Source organism: Taurulus bubalis (assembly GCF_910589615.1).
Source record: "Taurulus bubalis genome assembly, chromosome: 7".
NCBI lineage: Eukaryota > Metazoa > Chordata > Actinopteri > Perciformes > Cottidae > Taurulus > Taurulus bubalis.
This window is the reverse complement of record NC_136595.1, coordinates 11,462,502-11,487,629: the sequence shown is the minus strand read 5'-3', so window position 1 is coordinate 11,487,629 and position 25,128 is coordinate 11,462,502. Positions and strand designations below refer to the sequence as shown.

At 39.0% G+C, this 25,128-nt stretch overlaps 2 protein-coding genes across 2 annotated transcripts; one reads left to right on the top strand and one right to left on the bottom strand.

Moving 5' to 3' along the window:
* Positions 1–421: 421 nt before the first annotated feature.
* dnai3 (dynein axonemal intermediate chain 3) lies at positions 422–16,927 on the bottom strand (the record flags this gene model as incomplete). The annotated part of the gene is made up of 21 exons (XM_079221554.1): positions 422–544; positions 1,734–1,853; positions 2,129–2,220; positions 2,801–3,008; positions 3,258–3,388; positions 3,800–3,857; positions 3,955–4,079; positions 5,953–6,052; positions 6,675–6,816; positions 7,124–7,197; positions 8,221–8,340; positions 9,776–9,862; positions 10,039–10,128; positions 10,853–10,983; positions 11,459–11,655; positions 12,180–12,296; positions 12,570–12,769; positions 12,874–12,993; positions 13,390–13,494; positions 13,973–14,157; positions 16,819–16,927. The coding sequence occupies 21 exons, from the start codon at positions 16,925–16,927 to the stop codon at positions 422–424; spliced, it is 2,634 nt and encodes an 877-aa protein (XP_079077680.1).
* A 2,607-nt stretch (positions 16,928–19,534) lies between these two features.
* On the top strand, positions 19,535–25,038 carry mcoln3b (mucolipin TRP cation channel 3b; the record flags this gene model as incomplete). Its single annotated transcript, XM_079220752.1, has 13 exons — positions 19,535–19,756; positions 19,836–20,003; positions 20,308–20,461; positions 20,588–20,663; positions 20,755–20,851; positions 21,235–21,334; positions 21,509–21,621; positions 22,786–22,935; positions 23,088–23,189; positions 23,656–23,778; positions 24,267–24,473; positions 24,632–24,762; positions 24,946–25,038. The coding sequence occupies 13 exons, from the start codon at positions 19,535–19,537 to the stop codon at positions 24,983–24,985; spliced, it is 1,683 nt and encodes a 560-aa protein (XP_079076878.1). The 3' UTR covers positions 24,986–25,038.
* Positions 25,039–25,128: the final 90 nt, after the last annotated feature.

Genomic DNA, 25,128 nt, shown 5'->3' with positions numbered 1-25,128 from the left:
ACTTGAGGTTTTCCAGACTGTATCCTCAGGGAGCGTTGGGGCCGAGGGGGCAAACGGATGGCATTACCCTGTAACGAGATCTCAGATGGGGGTTTGATGAAAACTATCCATGTTTGACTCTGAAGCATCGACCAAAAAATTATCTGAATGTCGATTGCAGATTCAATTTACATGTTCTCATGTTTCACAAATAGATCATATTTTAATTTGTTTTAAATGCATTCAGACATTAGCAGTAATGACAAATATTGTGAATACCGCAACAAAGACACAAACAAAAGCATTCCAAATGAATTATGTCAACATAGAGAGTTATTATTTAAAAAAAACTGTTAAGGCTATCAAATGTATTCATATAGAAAAAGTGAAAATGTCATATAAAATGCATATTTCTTGCAGATGTGTGGTGGATGTGTGTAATTCAGGCATCTTGTGTGTCGGCTGTGGTCGGCCACAGGCCAATGTCCTTCAGGACGCTTTCTTCCAGGATCCGTGGATTCTCCTCTTCATTCTCCACAAGGGATTTCACTGGCTTGTCAGGTTCCTGGAGACAAACATCAGAGAAGAATTAGACTTCTTCTAAACCAAAGATCTGACAATTTCCTCTCTATGAAGCAAAAATGTTCAGGTTCAATCTAGGTAACATGTTATAAAGCTGCACTCAACTAAATGTTGCCTCTGAATTCTAACCCCTTGATGTTTAACTAATTAATGTTCAAGTTTAAGTTCGACTTCATCTATCAGCAGTCCTAAAAGAAGAAGACATCTTCTCCTTATGCCAAAACGTGTGTGGTTTCAGGAATGGCCTGAAAGAACACTGACAATGAAGACAACATTAGTCTCATCATTTAATTGTTCACATGTCAATTTGTTCAGTTTGAGCAGGAAGAGGTCTGAGAACCCTGAGGACAGCGCATAGAACCTTGAGGTCAGAGAACCCTGGGGTCAGAGCATAGAACCCTGAGGTCAGAGAATAGAACCCTGAGGTCAGAGAACCCTGGGGTCAGAGCATAGAACCATGAGGTCAGAGCAAAGAACCCTGAGGTCAGAGAATAGAACCCTGAGGTCAGAGAACCCTGGGGTCAGAGCATAGAACCCTGGGGTCAGAGCATAGAACCATGAGGTCAGAGAACCCTGGGGTCAGAGCATAGAACCCTGGGGTCAGAGCATAGAACCCTGAGGTCAGAGCAAAGAACCCTGAGGTCAGATCATATAACCTTGAGGTCAGAGCATAGAACCCTGAGGTCAGATCATATAACCTTGAGGTCAGAGCATAGAACCCTGAGATCAGAGTTTAGAACCCTGAGGTCAGAGCATAGAACCTTGAGGTCAGAGCATACTGCAACAAAGCAAAATCCATCTGCATTGAGATTAGAACGTTTAGCTTCTATAGTTAGCGGACACACTCCGAGCCACTGGCTGTCAATAACTACACTGCCGTGGATCAAATAACGATCTGACTGAATTAAACATGAGGGGACAAAGAGAAACTGAAAAAGAGAAGACAGAGAGAGAGGGATGACCTGCTACAGCGTTACCATCATCAACTTAGAACTGGTGTAGGCGCTTTTAACTTTTGGTTTCACTGTATATTCAGACTGTTCGGTAATACAAGTGTCAGGGAGGTTAGAGTGAAGCAGAAGACACAAGGCCTCATTTGAGGCCACTTCACTTAATGGTTGGGAGAGCACAAAGCTTGTTATTTCTTTCTACAGTCAGACGCCACAACTCACTATCCTCTTTGTGAGTTCTTCAGCTTCCTTCTTCTGTTGTGCCCACAGTTCCTCACTCTTTAAAAGATCCTTTAACCTGTCTTCCTCCACCTCCACCAAATATTTCTTCACACGCAAACTCTGCATACAGACAAAAAAGAAAGGCACTTTTTAGCAGGCTTCAAATTTAAACAAACTCTTGACTAATAACACAACTGCCCATAATCACAATTATTGTGACAACGCTGGAGGTTTTTGTGCCCCTGACTCATGCATGCTGCAGTGTTGGATATGTTATCTCAATGTTAACCTTAATCAACGGTACATTCATTTTTATTTTTGCAAAATAATAAGTAAATATACAACTGATAACCTTCTTTAAAGTGAGTACATAGGAGGCGGTTGGACTGTCTTACCTCATTCTTGGAGGGAACATAGAGTAACTTCGGGATTTCAAAAACACGGAGCATTCCAAGGTCATCAGTCACAGCCAGGAAGTGCTGCTTAGCTGTATGTACAAACAATGTCCAGTAAATGAGCTTCATGGTTAAAATAAATCTAACAACAAGGAACTCATCACTAAGGTTGTAAAAAAATATATAAATAAAAAAGACAGAAATGTAGGCACAGTCCATATCTAAGCAGTAGCAGCAGCAAGAGAGTTTCCACGTATGCAGAGAGTAAAGTATAATGTTTATGGTCGTTATTTATTTAATCATTTTAAAATTATATTTGTGTTTTAAATAGTTTTACTCCCCTTTTTGTCTTGTATTTACAGTATTGTTTTTTAAAAGTATTTTCATATTTTGTATTTTTATTATTGTGTTAATTAGTGTTATATCTATTTTCTTAGTTTTTAACATTACCTTCAGACTCAAATTATTTTTACTGTTTTGAGTTATTATATGCGTGTCACCTGTAAAGCACTTTGAATGGCTCTGGCCTACATTAAAGAGGCTATACAAATAAAGTTTGATTGATTGCTTTGGGTGAGATACCCACATGTTAGAATAAAAAAATAATAAAACGAGTAAATCATACGTGTATCTTAACTACTCTACTGTGCACCAAAGAGGGCAAGAACTCACAGGAGGCTATCCAGGGTTTGATGCAGGTAATCTTGGCATTGGTGACGTGTGCGTTGACCTGCACAGGTTCAATAATCTTTTCCAGCAGGTTCCACACATCAATGCTGCCGTCCTCTTTCCCAATGAAGAAAATAGATGGTCGGGACAGGGACCAGCATCCCACAGTGCACACCTGATCCGAGCTCGGTGCCAGGATGATGGGGCCGTCCTGGAAGTCGGAGGACAAGACGTCAAACAGAGTCAATGGATTTGAAATGCAACAACTATGGTCGGATATATGTTATATAATAGGAATTTTATTTTGTTATATGGTATTGATAATGTTTAAAGTCTAGGATAATATGATATTGATATTTGGTGTTCATTCCATTTTCATTATAATTCAAGTGAGTATATGGGTATGATTTTGACTGGTTGCATTATCTGCTCCGGTAATTGAAGTGACAGGTGTTGTTACCATGACTCCCTCCCTCCAGATGGCAAAGTTCCAGCTTCCTGTTGTCAAAATAATGTCTTTGAAGAAGGGCGACCGCTGCACCGCATTCACCTGCCGGTTATGGATGCGAATACAGTGGAGGGGCTTAGCACCTGAGAGAGGAGGGACAGAAATAGAAGGCTCACGTTATATTTGCCAGTAATTTGCTCCAACAGAAGAAACAGGGCAATGCAATCCAAGGAACAATTAGCCCTCTGTGTCCTCTGTGTCCTCTATGTCAATGATGAGTACATGGCTGCCAAACCAAAGAGTTGACTTATACTAGTCATGGCGATTTATATAACTTTTAGAATTTCAGCAGAATTATTTTTAGGGATTAAATTTATTATTGCCAATTGCTTAATTTGTCTCAAGAATTTGAGGATACAATTACTATTGTGGATAATATTAAACTGCTTAAACAACTGCATTCTGGTCTGTTTTGATGAAAGCTAAGGATTTACAGTTGATGAATTTATGTTTCTTTAAACTGACTTTAATAATGCTAAAACCAGAATACTCACTGTGCAGCCGTCCAGAGTCGTCCATCAGTTTCCAGTCCGTGTAAATAATCTCCCCTACCTGGCGTTAAAAACATACACATCATGGAATATGTTAAAAGGGAACCAAAAAAAAAAACGGCACACCTTTTCATATTTTTTGTTTTTGTTTCGTTTACCTCTGTTCCAATAAAGAGTTTGGTATTGACATCTTCCAGAGTAGTGAGTGTTTTAGCTGAGGTCACTGTGAGCTGGCTGTAGTCTGTGATGACCTCTGAGCTATCATCATTTTCATTAGCTGCTTCTATCAGTGAAGAGTGTAGAAAGTAAGTAAGTCTGGGTTTTGTTTGCAAGGAAAAACAATCCCAAACCAAAGGAAAACACAACAGTAAGGGAACGAACAATAGGCAAAACACAAGCGACTTATCAGGAAAGAAAGACGAGGAACATTAACAACATCTATTTAAAGTAAGGAAACAAAAGAGATTGAACAGTGGCATTGGTGCGGCCTACTCTGTAATCTGACCATGAACAAGACGACAGAAGGACAAAAGAGAAAGTGGTGGGGAGGGGTATGGCTGAGGTGAATGGGTTGGTAAGAGGGGATAAGGGGGGAGTGGGAGACAAAAGAGGTGTAGGTGGGAGTGAGGACCGCGGCAAGAAGGGAGACATTAAGGGAGAAGGGTGGGAGGGTTGAAATAGGCAGGACTGGTAGTGATGGAAGAAGCCTTTTTCCGTCACAAAAGCCCAACTGTCTGTCAGGGACAGTACAGGACTATCCGTTCACACCCCCTTATCAGCGGGCGGCTCCCAATCAAGTCTCAGCTTCACTCTGTTAGATTAGATCTTGAAGGTCAGATCCGATTACCCAATCACACATCTTCTAAATCCACTTTCCCCTGGTTAAGATGTGTGTAAAGATGTGAGACAGACGATACTGCACAGCAACAGATGTAGACATTGTTTCCCTTTCCCCACACCGCACTGCTGCTCAACTATTGCCTAATCCCCACGAGGGGTTGCTCGCAAAAATCATGTGGTGCTGTTGCAGGGCAGGGGGCAGCTTCTCTACTGTGGCGACTGCTGTAAAGTGCAAGAGAATCCAGCATCAGAGATGTCAAAAGGCAAAGATCAAACTTGCTGAATATAGAGCTCAGAGGTGGACAGTGTAGACTCTGTGAGTCAAACATTTGAAGTAGCTAAGTATTAATCACACAGAGATTATTTAAAAGCTTAATAAAAGACTGCCCGAGGGGCTGCAACAGATTTATTGCCTCAGTTACTGAACATATTATATCTATAACCGCCAGCCACCAAAGCTGTGTTTATAGAGGCAGACCTTCACCAGACAAAGACAGGTCTCTTCTTGACCAGCCAGGACACACACGGTCGTCGTCTGGCCCTAAAGGAGCCGCAGCAGCATATTGCAAAGAGCTGACAGTCAGCGAAGCCAATGCTCTGCAACTATGAGGGCCTTGTTTTGGAAGTATCACTTAATAAAGTGCTATGAAACCGGAGGAGAGAAGAGGGAGACAGACAGAGAATGAGAGTATCTGAGGGCTGAGTAAACCCTACCCTACTGATCACTGTGCTCAACCATCCAGAGTAGAACTAAAGATCAAACCCACACCCCCTAAAAAAATAGACTGGCAGGCATGCACACACTTTGGAGAATTATTAGACATGGAATATTTATGTTTGTAATGTTCATTGCAAACATTGTTCTTCACTTTTTTTAACACACAAAGATTCAGAATCCAGTCATTTTACAAAGTGTGTAGCTTCACAGAACATGCTTTCGTCTCATCTGTGATGTGCTGGTTCAAAGTGTAAATTGGAAAATTGGACTACTCAAAACATAGCTTCTGCAATTTTGACAGTAAAAGAAAGGAGCAATGCAGCTTTTTTTATATTTTCTTGCTGTTGTAAGTGTACATTTCTGTTTTGAAATAGTGTGTCTTACATTTTAAATTCACATATTGAGTTTTGTTTTGTGTGAGTGAGTTATTACAACCCACTTTTAAGAGGTGCTTTGCATCCAACAATAACACTTGCGTATTGTACAAATTGTAATTGAGTAAGGCTCATGTGTGTGACTGATTGTAGAAGGGAGAGGCAGTACAACAGACAGGAGCAAACCAACACACCAAGCCAGCCTGAAGGGTAAGATCCCTCACCTGTGGGCCGGGCTGCATTATTAGTCGTACAGGTGTAATGTTCCATGCTGAATTTCAGAGGAGCGTATTCTCCACTGGTATCCATCTTTGGTAGGGAAACCTAGCACATGGCAGAGAAGAAGACGTTTGAAGATACTGACAGAGACAACACATTATTTGAAATAAATAAAGGACTACGAGCAAGAACCTGCACACTAAAATACATTAAATCAGCCCCATTTGATAACATAGACATACACGGAGCTTTTAAAATGAAGTTCGTCACATTCACATTGTGGTTTAAAATGTTGTACTGTGTCAAACTCAAAGCCTTCATGAAAAAACAATTGCTTAATTGGTTGTATTAGAAGAAATGTGATTGGCTTTCTTGAAAATGCCAAGAGGGGAATAGCTAATCTAAATTAATATTTTTTCTTCCAAAAATAAAGGATTGAAAGCTTATAAATTAAAAAAGAATTTAAATGCAGGTGTAATCTACATTTAACACAATCCGATAAATACATTGTGTTAGAGGCTTCATCATCACGCATTGATATGTTAACCGTTATTTAATTTTATATTTGCAGGTAGAATGATTTTCTGACAGCATTGGTGGACGTATAGTTGTCTACTGAACACAATGGCTATTTGGTTTGCTGTATATTATCACAATATTTGGACATAGTAGGAAAAAAACCTGTAAACATAAATTTTGTATTGCCCCCCTAAACCCTGCAGTATACCCTGAACAGAGGCTTCCATGTGCGGTCCAGGTGTTTGAAAGTGTCGGAGACACTGCCGGGTGTATTCTGATCCACATTCTGCTTCCTGTCTGTCGCTGACAGGCTCACTGTTGACACTCGCACATCCCAGAACATTATAGCACTTTAGAGGGAGAGAGAGACAAGTGAAAAATAAACATTGTTTTGAAAATGAATAAAAACATGTATCCTTTTTTTGATAATTAAAAACACACAAGGTGAATATTGACTGACGCAGACTGTTGTAGACCCGGGGGCTTTGTCATTCTCTAACTAAAGGTATAACGCAGCATCTTCTCTCAATGTGGTGGCTTCCAGTAACTGCAAGCAGTGTGCAGTACAGAGAGAAAGTCTAGTGGGACCTGTAATCTGACCTGCAATCATTTCATTAATTTACCATTTTAAATCAAGACTTTTCCTGTAAGACCTACCAGTCAGGGGAGCAGGTGACAACCTGTGCAGATATCTTGTACTTGTTCTCCACTGGTAAGCCCGTCTTGGTCACCTAATGAAAGAGAGTAAGTCGCACAATCAACAAATGTCTGTCAGGTTTAGTAAAAAGCTATTATTATATGAAGAATATGCTCTGGTGCACTTCGATGATTGCCTTATTACACTTATCCAGATGAGTACCAGTGGTTGCCATGATAAATTACAACTCGCTATATAGACACGGGGGTTACGCACCAGTGGGACACCAGAATTATAATGTATTCATTGTTTCATGAAGAACAAGATTTTAGGAAAACTAACCCACACACCACATGTTCTATGGACTATTATAATGTAGTGAATCTATGTGTGACCATAGTTTAGTGTTACTGTATGTTTTATGGCTGCTACCATTATATTTACACCAAAGTGTCACTGCAGCAAATATCACTCCAGGTCAATACTATTTAGATGCTGGGCCACTATTAGGCTTGCAGCAGTTTTGCAGAATAAAAAAAAAAGGAACGTTTGTCAGTATGAAAACAAAACATATCTTGATATAAATCCTAATATTTTGTAGCAGTGGCACAGTGTTATCCTTCCTTACTTTCCTGTTGAACCGTGCAATTTCTATCATTATCTCCTTCACAGCCTTTTTTCTGCCCTGACTACGTCCACTGTTACCTTACCTGTTAGACTTATTTACATTCAAGTGGCTTTCAACCAGATACAATATCTGTGAATATTCAAGAACTAGATATAGAAATTATTACAGCAATAAGATACTTGACATTTTAAAATGTGCTCTAGTCACCTTAAGTATGCCACAATGTTTACTTTAGATATGATACAAGAGGCTTGAGATAAGGAAAACACATTAAAGAATGTTTTTCTGTGTAGTCACACAAAACACCTTTTACAAATCAAGATAGGCCAAATGAAATAGTGATTAGAATAAAGTCCCAGCAACTACCGAATGCACTCCTGATGGAAAATGTCAATTAACTCTTTACGTGAACAGTGTTCGGACTATTTAATGTCAGATTTGCAGTTGCTACTCCTCCTTCCAACCCCTCTGGCTTTCAGCTCTGTGTACCTCAAATGTTGGTGGCAGCCACTGGACATCAGTAATTGGTGCTTTGTGGCTGCTCTCTAAGGCAGACACTGCACAGAAGCGCACAACAGGAGTCTTAATCTCTTTGTTGTCTTCGAGGTCCTGGTGGAAGGTCAAACACAAAAGGCACAGCATGTACAGTGAGTCCAGTGAGCTTTGACATCTCCATCTAAATATGAAGCCTTAATACTGCGGTTAACAGCCATCTTAAAATGGTCCAGTGTGATATTCAAACAAAGTACACTTTAATGATGTATTCTTGCAACATATAAGTTCAAATATTGTGCCTTCAATCTTGAAACATGCACAGAATGTGTAAAAGGATTTATTTCAATAACACTGCGGTGCACCTGCAGATTTAAAGGGTGTGAACAGAACAGAAATCTATACAGGAGGATTAGAATTCTTTTTTATCTGATAAGCTAGCAACAGGTGCTGGTATAGTGCAGCTTTCACAGCACTCAACATCGAAATAAAGCCTTTTAGTAAATACAACTGCCAATGTTTGCATTGCAAACACAAGGGAGGGGAGTGATCTGATTTGCTTGTGTGTTATTTTCTATGGGGCAAACTATGGTGGATATGAGGCTTGTGTAACAGCTGGAGTATGTGATCTGATGCTGTTGACTCTGGGGAATGAAGAGCAAACAAGGACAAAGAGAATAGACAAAGGTACAGAGGGTGGTAGAGGGGAAAGCAAAAGAGAAGAAAGTAGTGAGAACAGGGATGAGACAGCTGTTCCACTATAGAGGCAATAAAAGCACACACAGCAAATGGGGGCTGGAAAACGAGGGCATATATGTCTATTTAAATACAGTAGCCGAGTAGAAAATGTTCTACGGGGACAGAACTGCTTTAATATTTGTTCTGTGGATCTCTCAACAGGTTATGAAGAAGTTTATGCAATTGCAACATTGTGGGATAAATTTTAGCCCTGTCTTTTGTCACGTATCATTACCTCCCTCTCTGTATTATTCTGCATAATGGCATCTAAACAGGGCAGCTATGCCATGGACATATTAGTTTACTATGATGTTAAGCCACAAGAGAAGCCCTCTTTGAAGTTTGAGTCTTCAGTCAAGAGTGTTTTCTTTATTCAGTTAGGTCACTTCAATCTGACTGTGGTGTTTGTCGAGGTCTTCTAGGCTGTTTTTTTTCTTTGGCAGTGGAGTCATTTAATTATATAACTTTCTTTGAGATTTACTCCTGGCATTAGTAGGGTTGTAGAACTAGTTTTGACAGCTGTGGCTGGCTTGAAAAGGACCATTAGGCCACTTCATTCCCATCTAATGAAAGAGTGAGGATGAGGGGAGAATTCAGGAGTCAACGTATCATCATCTCACTCTGTCATACAGCACAGCCTGTCTTTACAGCAAATATGATGCATGCTTTTATACACTGAGACCCATACTTGAATAAACCAAACTAACATCATCACTAGCCAAAGATACAACATGTAATACACCAACCAGATACAGAACACCATGTGCTAGTGTATCAACACTGTGCACATAAGAGAAAGGATCAGGGTACTTACGAATGGGTCAGTGCTGACAGGAACCTTTTTACCAGGCTGTGTTCCCTGTAAGTGCGTGACGTGAGCAGAAATGTCCCACAGCACGACCTGAGAAAACATCAACAACAGCAGAAACATGCCATTGGAATTGATTAAGAAGAAGAATTTTCCCTGATAATAAAATGAGGGGCATGAAAAAGTGGTAAGGTACAAAAACTAGTACGAGGCAGAAAAGGCAGCAGATACAGCAAACCAGAGATGCAGAGTAGAGTCAAAGTCAGCACCTGGCCATTAATGCATCCGCCAACGATAATATTTGGATCAGAGGGGCAAAAGTCAAAGGCAAAAATGTCATCTGGGCACTCCAGCAGCAACTGCAAACAACACAGAAACCCACATACACAGGGCAGAAATATTATATTTCAAAGTAGACATTTCCATGTATTAGGTGCCTGCCATCCTGAGTATTTATTTATTCTAGTCTCGCCATGCGAAGTTCAGCTTTTAATCCACAAAACCAAAGTGCATATAGCAGATTCCATTTCATCAGGAAAAAAAGGGGGGAAAAGACCCAGGAGGGGCAGGATGGTTTTACAGAGAAGTCATTTTTCTGCATCATGTTTAAATCTCCTGGAGTTTAAAATTACCTGCAAGACTGGAATACAGCACTTTACTCTCCACACTAAAAAAATATATTATTTTGTATATAGTCTCTGGTTTCCTCTTCCACTTTGACCCTTTGCTCATTGCTCCAGCAGACCGTGAAACCAAAGCATGACGCATGCAACAGTGAAGGCATACGTCATGCAGAACTCATATTACTTTTGAGTGATTTAGCAGCTCAGTTTCATTGATTTAGTGCCTCTGTCAAATCAATAGAGCCTCTCAAATTTTGCTAAAGCAAATAAAAAAAACTAAATGGCAGGAGTAAGCAAATCCTTTCAGCCATGTTTTGATCAAAGTGTGTCTCAAACAGATAGAAGGTGCAAATTAGCTTGTATGCTGTCAATGAGAGACATAGCAATATGGTCTTTTCAATCTCTTTTCCCGCTTGTAAACTCTCCACATTCACTCAGACAACAATACTAGTTTCCATACCTGTGGAACAGAGGGGTCGGAGAAGCTATAGAAGAGAATGAAAGAAGCTTTGATGAAAAGCGTTGTGGACTCGTTCAAAGGCTCCTCTTTTTCTTCTGGGTTAGTGTCCGTCAAAGCCACAGCTATCACACCTATCACACATCAAAGAAACACAACATCCAATGTATCAACTAAACAGCAACGGGCAAATTCACTTTAGATAGGGTTCAACTTTACTGATTGAGAAACTGGTGGACTTACTCTGATCCCCCTTTGAATATGTTCACAGTGATCATAGTTTTGACACTACTATTATTATTGCTGGAAACCTACTCTATGGGTGAGGACAGCCGGGCAACATTACAAAGCAGCAGTGAAGAACAGTAATGCTTTTACAGTGACAAAATGCAGGGAGAATGAATGTAATTTATTGTTGTTATATTTGTTGCCAACATTGTCCATCAACACTATCGTTGTCATCATTTTTCAAACAGCTAGACATTTTAAACCAAGAGTTGCTAAATATTGAAGGAGTTAATGCTATAAAGTATTTTGGTGAATATTTGTACGTGAGAAAATCTTTTTCTCACGTACAAATATTCACCAAAATTGATTATTCCACGTTACCGTAGAAGATAGGGTGCCAATTAACGCTGCTGATTTTCTTGTCCTTGGTGTAGTTCTGGTCAGCGAAGGCCTGATAAAGCATCAAACCTTCGGAAACCTTCCGAGACCAGTCACTGTCTTCAGCCGCTGTCCCCAGAGCCTCCCAGTCATCAAAGAACACATTCATGATTCTCTCCTGTTGAAGGGCTTGCAAAACTCTGCAAAAAACAAACAAAATAGAATTATGTCAAATCTGGCAAAACTTGTGCCTTATATTATACCGTTAAATCTCTGCAGTATACATTTTTCTAATGCTCCAAATGTTGTGTTATTGCTTACCTGGACACAAAGGAGGGTTGAGGGTAAAGTGTAAGATTACAACTTAAAGTTTTAACTTTCGCTTGAAACCCAAAGTCTGGGCTGTGAAGGCAACGTAACAAAATCTAGCACAGTGAGAAGGTGTATCTATCTTAAAAGTATTTTTTCTAATATATATATATATATATATATATATATATATATATATATATATATATATATATATATATATATATATATATATATATATTTGTATATATATATTCTAATGTTCATACAGTGGTAATAATGGATGGGTTTGAGAACCCTGAGGCTGATATAGTAATTTATGAATTTGTATTGACGATCAGTCTTCCTGTACAATACATACTCCCTGAGGCAGCAGACAGAAGACACCATGAATTTCAGGAATATGTCATTTTACCTCGGGGTCACTGAGTTGCACATATTCTTCAAATCCTCAGACTGGAGAATTTTCTCTTTTTCTTCATAACTTAACTCTGTTGGCGTGTACTGGGTAAAGATATTCCTCGGCAACTTCCTGTAAAATGGAAAAATGACTGTACAATACATCTGTTACTATTAACATAATAAAGAGAGAAAAATGGTACATGGTGAATCCACATTTCATGAATATGTCGGATTTATGAGTATATGCATTAATTGGAGAAAGAAATTGTCTCACAAAGTATTTAATATTGCATTCAGTGTTAATATCGTATTTCCTCAGAGCATTGAGGTGATGGCAGAACTTGTAAGTGCATCGCCCCCTGTGGAACAAGTCTGTGTTATGTGTACTGATTTGCTGGCATACCACTGTGTCTGAGCACTGCTGCTTTGCAGTCTGGAAACAGCCTGAATCCCACAGTCCCTCTGCATCTGTTTGATGCTGAATCTGCTGTCTTGGTAGGAAGCACACTCTAGGTAGCCATCCTTAGCATCCGCAGTGTTGCGGTCAGAAAAACAGACTGGCGCTCCAAACTTCCTCCTCACTTTGGAGAACTTGTAACACAGCTGATGAGGAGCGGTTTGATGGAAGGACAAGGGAAAAAAATGAATGGGAAAAATGTCATATATAAAGATGTCATATGTGATGTGTTTGTTATATACTGCAGTACCTTTTCTCTAGTCTCTTTGACAGATTCTTCATCTATTTCCTGCTCACTGCCAAGCGATATCCATGGCTTTGGTTCTGGGGTTTTAGAAATGACTTCTTCCTCAAGCACTGCTGTCTCAGGCTCTGGTGGTGGCAGAACCTAAAGAGCATTACGAGATCATACAGTATAAAGAAGAGGAAACACACAAATGTTTGTAATGTCAAACATGAAATCTGCCCACACAGTTACACAAATTGGACTCTGCCACCAGCAGTTACTGATAGCGCGAGGGATACAAAAGGTTACATACTTTCAATATGAAAGGAAAGTAAATAAGAGTGAACATTCCTGCCTAGAGGATTTAACCAAAATAAAATTGAAATAAGATATTGGTGCGACACTGCATGCTCAATGACACAGGGCACATATGTATTATCATAATTAGTCATATTATTACACCAAGTATAGACAGAATATGAGTAACAACAAGAGAACAAAGTGAACCGTGTTACCAAAACCAAAACTATGTCGACCTACGTTGGAGATTCTTTCCTTAGCTTCTGGAGTCAGAACCAGGTAGAAGCTCTGGCCATAGATGAACTCCGTGTCAAAGACCAGCAAGAGCTCAGCGTCTGGGTAGTCCTGTCAAATAAAAGAACGTAGAATTCACAACATTCAGCTATTTCATGACAGCGTGTCTGCAGAAATAATGAATGCAGTGTATTTTAATTGATTCTGCCAACTCTGTACAGCAGTCTTTGGTCGAGATAGTAGATGACAGAGTGAGATGTGGATGTCAGACTTCAGGACTGATGTTGTGGACTTTATAAACTAAGAAAAAAGAGAATCTCGTACATCAGACCTTGGCTCAGTCCCAAATAAGAAAGCTGACAGGTCTCATTAAGTTTAAAGTTTGAACTTATTTCTTTTGGAGTGGTGTGTAGAATGCTAAAAGCAAGAGGTGGTTTTTATATAATTAATTTTGCTCAGAAAGAGGGAGAATGAGGTTAAACTGGTTACTCCGTCTGTTCCCACAGCCCTTAAATTGGGGTCTGTTGTATCATCACAGTGTCTTAAGGGTATTGTCTGAGTGATCTCTACGACAATGGATCAGCCTCACCAGCACAATCTGCTTTACAGGGCTGAAATCGGACACCGCAGCTCTTGTCTTAAAGTCCTGTATTATGTCGTCTTTTTTCAGCAGCTTGTGAGGGCTCTCCCCTGTGACGTCCTCATCAGCGCGGCACCCAAAGAGCTCCTGAGTGGCGGATGTCAGGACCATGGGGAAGATATCATCAGGATGACCTTGGTGAGAGAGTACACAATCGATATAAACCAGAACGACGGCAGAGAGAGGAAGTTATACGAGTGAAGACAGAACATTAGGAACATCGGATTCAAAATCACAAACAGATTTTGGATTGGGCAAATTACTCAATAGCAGCATCACCTGTTGGTCACTCGGCATGTTTTGATGTTTTGAGACTTTTTACTTTCATAAATACATTTACACATTTTAAAGTAATTCGGGAAAAGCAATGTTGATCTAAAAAAATAAGCCCCATATAAAAAGAATGTAAAGAAATAAGTAAGGAAACATAGAGTTCATATTATCTTCCTTCTCTCCTGTATAAAGTATAAAGCCTCATAAAAGTCAATCTTTAGGTTCAATCTGATCATGAGTCAAGATGTTTTTGCCAGAAACCAGAACATTAAACGCTGCATGGTGTTGACAAGGATAATAATGAGCCATGAGTTTAATTGTCATGGTTATGTGTTCTGTCTATTCTGCAGACTGTACAAAACAAGTTGCTGTCATCGTCTGCTCATCAAAGAGATATCTTCCTAAGATTCCATTAACAATCATCACATCAAAATAATCATTAAAGATAAAAGTGGCTAAATAGACCAGTTAAAACTAAAATATCAACAGCTTATTTCTGATCATGTTGATCCTGCATATACAATGTTTTCCTCCAACAGTTTAGGAATGTTGAACGTTGAATGGAGGAAAAAGGTTTAAAAACAACATACAGTGCGGTACAGGAACAAGAAGAGTAATGTACACTACAAGTGGCAGAGATCAAGTTGTAGAGAACAGAGATGATGCATGATAAGTAGGAATGTAATATGAGCCCAAACGTCTCTTATCAAGTGAGATTCACACACTGGACAGGCTGTAAAGTCATCACTGCCTACGAACTGTGACACAGATTCTTGCCCCATCTTTTCCGATCAAATGCACAACAACGCCTCCGATACTTCACCTGCCCCCCCCTGCAGGGAGGACCACCCTACAAGTGGATGAAATGTAATCCTTGTGAACAATACATATTGTGTGCATGTGAGAGGCAGATCAATACTGCGGCAACTGGAGACATAATCTGCTCAGTGACAGACATTTAACCAGGATTGTTTCAATATAAAACCGTAGTGCTCCACCGACACAACTACACTTTTTCTTGGTAAACAAAACGACGCAGACTTCTCCACGTCATGGCCGTGCTCAGTCCGGGGCATACTACAGTAAACAGGCTCTGCATAATGATAGTTTCAAAGTCTCTCCACAAGGTTTCTGAGGGGATGCGGGGAATGCTAAAGTACAGTTTGAGAAACCACTTCCAAGCTGGGTGTGTCAACCTTTCCCACTCACAACATATAGGCCTCACGCCAAATCAGTGTAGTGGAAACTAACACCCTTCAGTTCACACAGTTAAGTGTCAAATATGGCACTCGTAATCATGGGAAATATTTGCTTAAGAGACAAAGAGAGTGTTATATTCAATGTTCCATAACCCTAAAGAATGCAATTAAACCACAGTTGTTGGCAGTGCTGAAGATATTGAAATGTGTCCGGCTTCTTTTCACTTGCATAATCCACTCATACTGTACGATATGTGTAATGTACCACAGTGCACTGTAAATATGGAGGTTTGTTTTGATCTCTGGTGATACTATTTTACTAATTTACGTCTGAACAATAGGGATTTAAGAGTACCTATCACTTATATGATAAAATGTCCTCGGGAAATTGGTTCAGAGGTGAAGTTAAGGGTCAGGTTATGATTAGAGTAAAACTATTTAGCATGTGTTTAATAAGGAGATGTAACAGACTTGAATCTATATTGCAGGCTGTATAAAATGGAAATGGGTGACATTAATGAATAAATAAACAAAGCAGAACCAATCAGTGATCTAATCTGTAGTGAAAAGATACATTCGGTGAGACATTTAACCAAAAGCATGTCTTCAGGGCCGGTATGCTGACAGTGAACTCGACCATGACAATGGGACCCACAGCCGAGGAGAGAGCATGTCCAAAGGCGATGCAACAGTACACTTAAGATCCCTTCAGAGGAATGCAGCTCCTTAAAGACGTGTAAAGTGTGATTTTTTACATCTGTTACATCTCTACTTCAAAGTCAGATTCAGGTGACCTACATTACCCAAGAAGAATCTGAATAAAGGGTATATAGTGTTCATTAAAAGAACCCTGCCCTATCAGATACATTAAGGTAATCAAATACAAATTGATCAATTTGAAATGTACAGTATACACTAAATGAAAGGCTTTAGTGATTTGTATTCTAAAGCCATGTGAGATTTACAGGATTTAGTTAATATAATCTCAGATAATTCAAATTCCCTTCAGGATCTGCAAACTCATACAAACCAGTTGTTTAATTTTAGATGGTTGCATCTATTCAGTTCACTACACTCGCTTTAATGAAATTGTATTTTTTAATCGTCTCATCTACGTAACAGTTCAGGATTGGGTAAATATACAAGTGAAAAAGTAAATAACTTTCTCTCACCAGTATTTTCCACTTGTGCAGGTGACGGAATCGTTTTTCCTAAATGGGAAGTAGTAACAGTCAGTTCACCACGTCTCTCCACTTGATCGTCCTGAGACAAACATGCATACGTTCAAACACATTCATACTATATTACTATTCAGACACCCACCTTTTTTTCTCCCCTTCTTGGCGGCACTGCTCTTTGCACTTTTTGTTCTCTTGGGTGATGCACTTGTTGTTCTCTTGGGTGATGCACTTGTTGTTCTCTTGGGTGGCATCCTTGCTCTTAGAATAGCTCCACTACTGAGAGGGAGAAAGTTTCAGACAACACAGTGTTAGCTTTCTCCTCAAAACACCAAACTCTTTACTTTTATGGATACATATTTCTAATTGATTGACCAGCTTGTCAGAGTGAACATTTCAATTCACACACAGGCTACACACAGCGGCAGAAGAGTGTCTTGCCACAAACATCATTATCAAAACATGTGGCGACCTCTTCTGGGGGAAAAGAAAATTGTCATTTTTACTTAGATTTAAATAAGGATCCAAGAATATGAGGAGCCTCTCAAAATGTACTTTAGCTGTGATAACAACATTGAGCCATGTCCTATTTTTTTTCATATGAGTGGGGAATATGGGAAGTAATCAGGTTTCAGATAAAAGAAGCAATATCACAACAAAGTTCAGCAATACATACATCATTATAAGCAGCATATCACATTCCAGCATCATCGCTGTATCTTGATTATATATAAAGATACAGCAATAACACTAAAAATATAATGTCAGTCTTGTGTAAAGCACATGTTGTTGAACGTTGCAATACAAATGAACTGTCCTTGCCTCAAGTATACAAATATAAATGATGCAATCGCCCCAGTCAGAGTATTATGTTATATAACTTTACCTATAATTACTGATGCATTGACGTGTGAGCAGCTATTTTATGTTGAATTTGCTGGAGAGCTGGAGCTAATATTTACTCTACTCCTTCATGTGGCTGGCTTTTGGGTGCATTTTCCCAAAAAGGCATCATGTTCTTGGGTGAAATTGATCTGTAAATATAAAGTTTAGTTGTGAAAACATATAGTAAATATTTCCCTTTGAGGTATAGCTAGGTAGAAGTACTTTTCATCACTGCTTTGTCAAATGAATGCAGGTTGAATGTATAACTCCACAGTTGTTTTAAAGTGACAGTATCATAATGCAGCTATAAGGAGACGTCAGAGTAACTTAACGTTAAGGTTAGTGGAGCATCATTTACTTGCTTGCTAACCAGCTAGCTTTAGCTTAGCAAGGGCACCGTTACCAGTAGGAAACGGGCACTTTGGCTAAAAAGCGTTTGTTTATTGCGAGTCAGTTTCATCTAGTGGCTGTTACCGTAAATCCCACTGGACATGCAGCTCCTGAACGTCACACCGACCGTTTATCAACCAATTAAGCTAACGACGAATAATAAACATGTCGTTTACCGATTGATAAACCTTTGAAGCTTGAAATCCTCTTCACACGTTTTCCTCTACGCTCATCGGTAGTGATGTTTGGTTGCCAGTGGTTACAGGCGTGTGCGTGTGTGTGTGTGTGTGTGTGCGTGTGTACGTGTGTGAGTGTGTGCGTGTGTGTACGTTTGTGTTTGTGGGGAGAGGGATATTGACTGACACATCCAAGAGCCAATCAGGTCGTGGCAGTAAAATGACGTAGCAGTGCCGTAAGAAGTTACCTGAGCCACATTGCGTGAGGAGTTTGACCACAAGGAAGCATATAACTCTCAGTTTAATCAGTTTACTTCAGTCGTGATTCTCACAGTAAAACAACAATCATATCATAATTTATGATTTGTATTAGACCGAGACATTTAGGACACTTAGGACACAACACAGTTGACAGGTGAGCAACAGGCTGATTCACCTGCAGCGCGACATTGGTAAGTAATGTAAGAGTATATCGGCTTAGTTTAAGTTCCTGTTCACTGTTGGATATGATCTATTTCTACGGGATATCATCTGAACGTCAACACGACAAGTAATGCATATTTAATAGATTGCCTGAGCTGGAAGCCGATCAGGTTCAAGAATGTGAGCTGTTGTGTTTTGTTCAACAATGCAGGTACACCTGACTTCATTTCCTTATTCCTTACAGACGGTTTGATCATCCATTTGCAAAGTGGGAAAAGGCAACTAGAGTAGAACTAAGGGCGTTTAGAGCTTCATGTGTTGTTTTTGTTGAGGTGTTGCTGTTGATCTTTTCCTCATAGGAAATAAAACGAGGAAGAAAAACCTAAATATTTCCCTCAATGTTCAGTTTTTGTTAATACTGTAACAGACTGAGGGAATTGTTGTGTTATGAATGAGGCGTTCATTGACCTCTATACTATACATATAATACTATATAAAGCGTTTAACCTTTTTGTTTGGGCCATAGTTTGTAGGGCAAGGGTGTTGGATTTCATAATAGTAGGAAGTGTTTCTATTCTGTCTTGTGTTGTTCCCTTTAAGTCTGGAAATAGACTGAACACATTCTCTTTTAATATGAGGAAGTCTAACACCCTCACTAAGGTCTCAAGAAATATGAGTTGAATCACAATCTCTCTAACACAGTGTAAATAGACAAATTCACATTATAATCTTCTAAAATAAATAATTTATTGCATGGTAATTGCATTTGGTTGCATTACATCTTACAGATGTCCACATAAACTAAACACCTTCTTTGCTCAAGCTCATTGTGAAGTTGACTGTTGTTTTCGACCAAGGTCTAAACATGTAAATGAAAAGCAAATGGATCAATCATTGAGCATTTTTTCCCTCACAATAAATTGATCTTGATATTGTAATGCAAGTTTGTATTGAATGTGAATCATCCATGTCGTATTAATTGTAGATATGGAGGAGTCGAGTGACTTGTATGACGTGCATGAGGCGAATGGCCCCCCTCTTTGGGCAGACCACGATCATCAGTGTCTGGAGGAGCCGGACAATGTGGAGTGTCTCAGGAGGAAGATCAAATATTACTTCATGAACCCCTGTGAGAAGTACCACGCTCGTGGACGTAAACCATGGAAACTCATCTTGCAAATCATCAAGATTGCCATTATTACTATCCAGGTAAAAAGCTCAGGCATGACCTGAACATATGTTAATCGTGTTGCTTCACCACCCTGATAACACTCCCCTCTCATCTTAGTTGGTGTCCTTTGGGCTGAGCAACCAGATGGTTGTCACGTTCAAGGAGGAAAATCTAATGACGTTCAAGCACCTCTTCTTGAAAGATTATGTTGATGGACTCATGGATACGTACGCCGTCTACAGACAGGCTGAGGTTTATGATCACATCGATTACATCCTGGAACAGGTACCTGACTACTGGCTTTCCTTTTGTTTTCTTCCTTGTGAGGAACACAAAGGAGGCACAAGTTTATTTTGATCCAAGTGATGCATTCTCCTTTTACTTTTGTGTATTGTAAATCATTATTGGCATTATATAACTGCCTCTATGTGTGCCCATAGAGCTTAACAAGCTCACATGACAAGATGTAGCTCGTCATGGGATTGAACTTTGTTCATGTTCTTTTGAATCTGTCATTTCGTTTTGTAGATTCTGACTGCATGAATCTAACCCTGAACTGTTGTAATACATGTTAACTGTTCATTTCTAGTACGGACATCTGCACAACATCACAGTAGGCAATCACGAATATGAGAAAAATGGTACTTTCTACAACCCCTTGTTAGTGTGTCAGGAGTTCTACAGAAACGGTACCATCTACCCGGGCAATGAGACCTTTGAAATTGATGCCCATGTGCAAACGGGTATGTATGCCTGATTGTTTGAGTAATGCATATGGGACAACAGAATACTGAATTCCAGGTTTAAGGATTTTAGTTGCTGCTTTTTTTTTTTATTGACTTTTTTCTTTTTGTTGTGGCATCTAACAGATTGCTTCAAAGTGTATCCGACGTACCATCCAACATTGCAGGAAGCACTTCCACGTTTCGAATTGCATTTCAAAAGGTTTGCGCATGACATTAAATTAAAGTCTTCTCCTCACGCTTTTATACAGGGTTTGAAAAGCCTCAGTTAATGCATCTGCTCCGTCTTCCAGGATGCTTTTCGTCAAGATCACATTTGTTCTGAAGGCCATCAATTTACAGACAGTGAGACATCGAGAGCTGCCGGACTGCTACGACTTTACTGTTACTGTAAGTCATTTGTCTTGTCTTCATGGCTCAATAAACATCAGTGGATCACATCAGACTTTGTCTTTAAAAGAAGCATCTGATCACTTCATCGCTGCCATAACGGTGGCAATGATTCCTTGCGACACTGCACCTGTTCACACAGCGATAGTGAAAATGAAAAGAGTCAGTGTGGAACTTATGTTTGTTTAATGACACTACCTCAGGACACAGATCTGAGCAGTCTTCAAATGAAGGCATTTTTGCACACCGGGCATTCTATGTACAGTGCAACGTTGTCTTCAGGGCCTGGAAAGTGAATGCTCAGATGTTGGGTTTGACTTTAAGGATGTCGTCCTTTCTCTAAAATTGTCTTTCCTCCTCTCAAACATGACTCTGGTTAACAGATAACTTTCGACAACCAGGCACACAGCGGCAGGATAAAGGTTGACCTGGAAACTGATGTCGACATCAATGAATGCAGAGACTGGAAAGTAACTGGAGCGTGTAAGTTTGCTGAGCTGAATTTAGTGTGTACAAATGAATCATCTTACTTTCAGCTCATGTTCTGGGACTCATTAAGGCTGCTCTCTAAGCCTGAGGCTTTACCGCTCATGAAATTAGTTTTAAGGTGCTCGTCGTTCTCAGGTGAGAGTAATTGTAATCTCTCTGTTCCCTCAGCTGCTAGAAACATATACCTGACTGTGCTGTTTGACTGCTTCATCATTGTAACGTGCATCACCTCCTTTGCCCTCTGCACACGCTCAGTGATCAATGGGATTCAACTGCAGTTTGTAAGTTAATCGAACTGACCTCTGTACTTTATTTGCTCATATGTCAAAAATATATGATGCATATCTTCATTATAGTACTGTATTTATAAAGTGAAGGTAAGCCAATGCCAAAAACCTTTCACCCTGCCCTCCCCCAAATCAATACTCAAGGATAGACGTAGCAACTTTTTACATGTTGACAGTTTAGTTTTAGTTAGTTGGTCAATGTTGATTGTCAGAGAGAAAGTTAGATATGTTGTCTATAGTTCTCTCTTCCTTTTATTTTGATTCTTGCTGCTAGTGATGTAATATGCTGGCCATTACGTTTTTGACTGTAGTTTGATCTCCATGATTGGGACTGTGCTCATTCCTGGACCTGTATTCATATTTTTTTTTTTTTTTTTTAAACACAACAAATTAAAAATAAATAACTGTTTAACAACATTTTCCATACTTTCCCTATAATTTCTACTGTGACATTCTATACTATGACTCATTGTATAGTATGACATATGTCATGACCTTTCATGGCATACTATATACTATGACATGAATATGAAAAACTGTATTATGACATTTTCACAAAAATACTAAATAGATTTGTTTTATGGCATACTATACTATGGCATTTTTATGACATACTATACGATATCTTTTTTCTATATTTTTTTAATTATATTTTTGACATTTATTTATTCATACTCTGATATTTGTATCACTTTTTTTTTACATGGAATACTAAACCATGATTTTCTTTTGAATGGAATTATTTACAATGGCCTTTTTTCAAGACTTATGTATGTTATTAAACTTTAATTACACACTAAACTATGACTTATGACATTATCACCTCATATTTTTTACATTTTATGACAAACTGTATTGTGCTTTTTATTCATCACATACGATGCCACAGAGGGGATTTGTGCCTTTTTATTTTACAATATATTATTTAAAAAAAAAACATTACATTTTCATTGCATAATATACAGACTTTATGATCAATTGTATCATACATTTTTATGACTGACTTCTTTGATTAATTTTGGGCTTCGATGCGTTATTTAAATACATGTACTTACATTCTTCATTTAATGGAACGTAAAAAATTGGTTATTGCAATTACCTACCGAAAACCAGTAAATTACCAGTAAAACTACCTGTATTTCATTTTGTTGTAAATAGGAATACACACTCTACTGCAAGAACCTTTTTGGTAATCAAGTCCCGTGGTCGGACAAGTTGGAGTTTTTGAATGGATGGTACATCCTCATCATCGTTAGCGACACATTGAGCATCATTGGCTCCATTCTCAAGATAGAGATCCAGACTAAGGTAATGGGGGCATTCTACATACAGTACGAGTGAGGTTGGTCTACATCAATTGTTATGCAATATTACATTATAAGAATATTATAAGCCGTCTACACTGTGCATGTTCCTTCAGTCTATTTGTCACATTTTCAGAGATCCACTTTTTCTTGTAGGTCCTCACGAGTTATGATGTCTGCAGCATCTTCCTTGGGACCGGTACCATGTTTGTCTGGATTGGGGTCATCCGCTACATGGGTTACTTTAGGAAGTATAATGTAGGACAAGATCATTCATTCATAACACATGCTCATTTGTTTTTGTATGGGCGTCACGTCCTGCAATCGTTCAACAATACCAATGCCACATTATTTTCAATAGACCATTGCAACAGTAACACTCATCAGCTTTGCTCTTTTACCCAGTAATCTCATTTCCTAAACTCTTTTCTTCATCAGGTTTAAGATAGACTTGCCAGTATTTTAATACAAACATCTTCTGTTGAAGGGTATTTTTTCTCACAGTAACCATACATCTTGTGGGATCACTCTTTCCTCCAGCAGTGCAACATCGTATCTCGGCATTACATGCTACGATCTTTATTTGAAATTTTACCTGTAAGGTTATTTCAGGTCTATTCCTGATGATTGCACCACATAACAGGAACCGTTAAAAGAGACGCTACAGTCCTGTGTGGCATTGCAGATACTTTTACCATCCGTTGTTGTCTGTGGTCATTTTCAGATTCTCATCCTGACACTGAGGGCAGCGTTCCCAAATGTAATCCGTTTCATCTGCTGTGCTGGAATAATCTACCTGAGTTACTGCTTCTGCGGCTGGATTGTCCTGGGCCCATATCATGAGAAGGTAAGGATCGTTTACATAATGCAAAGAAAAGTCGGCTGTACTTTTATAAAAACCAGAAAATATTTTCAATTCTAAATCAGGTTCTTCTCATTTCAGTAGGTAATCAGTGGTGGAATGTAACCAAGTACATTTACTTAAGTAGTATTTTGAGATACTTTTTATCCTTATATTACAAGCTACGCAGGAGTACATACATTTGTTAAAATTAGCACCCTTTACCAGCTGCAACATTAAAGTAATTCAGATATGAATGCATCATTGATTCTAATCCAATAATATTATAATTAGGAAATGGACTATCCCACATAATTAGTATGTTTGGTATTATCTACTTGGAAATGCATTCATACTTTAGTTACTTGTATTTCAACACTTTGGTACTGTAATTTTTACCCAGGTAAATATATGGGTACTTCTTCCATCAGTGGTTCATCTTGACAGATGGATTCAAGTAATATTCTTTCTTCTCTTGGACCTTTTTGTTTTAGTTTCGGACCTTGAATACGGTGTCAGAGTGTCTGTTCTCCCTCGTCAACGGAGACGACATGTATCCCACCTTTAAGTACATGAAGCAGAAGAGCCGCCTGGTGTGGCTCTTCAGCAGAGTCTACCTCTATAGCTTTGTTTCGCTCTTCATCTACATGATCCTCAGCCTTTTCATCACAATCATCACTGACACCTATGACACTATTAAGGTGAGGATTATTCATTTTAGATAATTGTAACCCACTATTATCTACCTCACCTCTTGATGTGAAGGATGATTTGTATGTTGGTTATTCAGAGAAGAGTAATATTTTATTTGCAGCTGTTATAGCAAGCTATTAACAGTCACTGTTTGCTCCTCATTTAGCAACAGCAGCAGAGTGGAATCCCAACATCAGAGCTGCACAAATTCATGTCAGTCTGTAAAGATCTGCCCAATTCTGGAATGTACAGACTTGAGGAGAAGAAAGACTGCTTCTTGAACTGCTGCATTACCAGGTAGGTCTAATGCAGCTCACACTGGCCATTTTATAGTCTAATATTGTTATGTCATCCATTTTGGATGTCCCTTATGAGCACCAATTAAACTGGGGATGTGAGCGCAGTGTGCCAAAGCACTTTATTACTCTATGTAGTTGATGGACATAACTGAATCTAAGCTGAGCTATTTTCTCCTTTCAGGTGCAGGAAGCATCAGGAGAGGCTGACGTCAGACGCATAGCAGGCGTTCAATATTTAAAAAAAAAAAAAAAAAAAAAATCATAATTTAAACAGTATAGCCATTTATATATACATTCAGTGGGAGTCTTTAAACTACTTTTAACATCAGGATATTCATTTTATGTGTAGGAGCAGTTGTTTTTT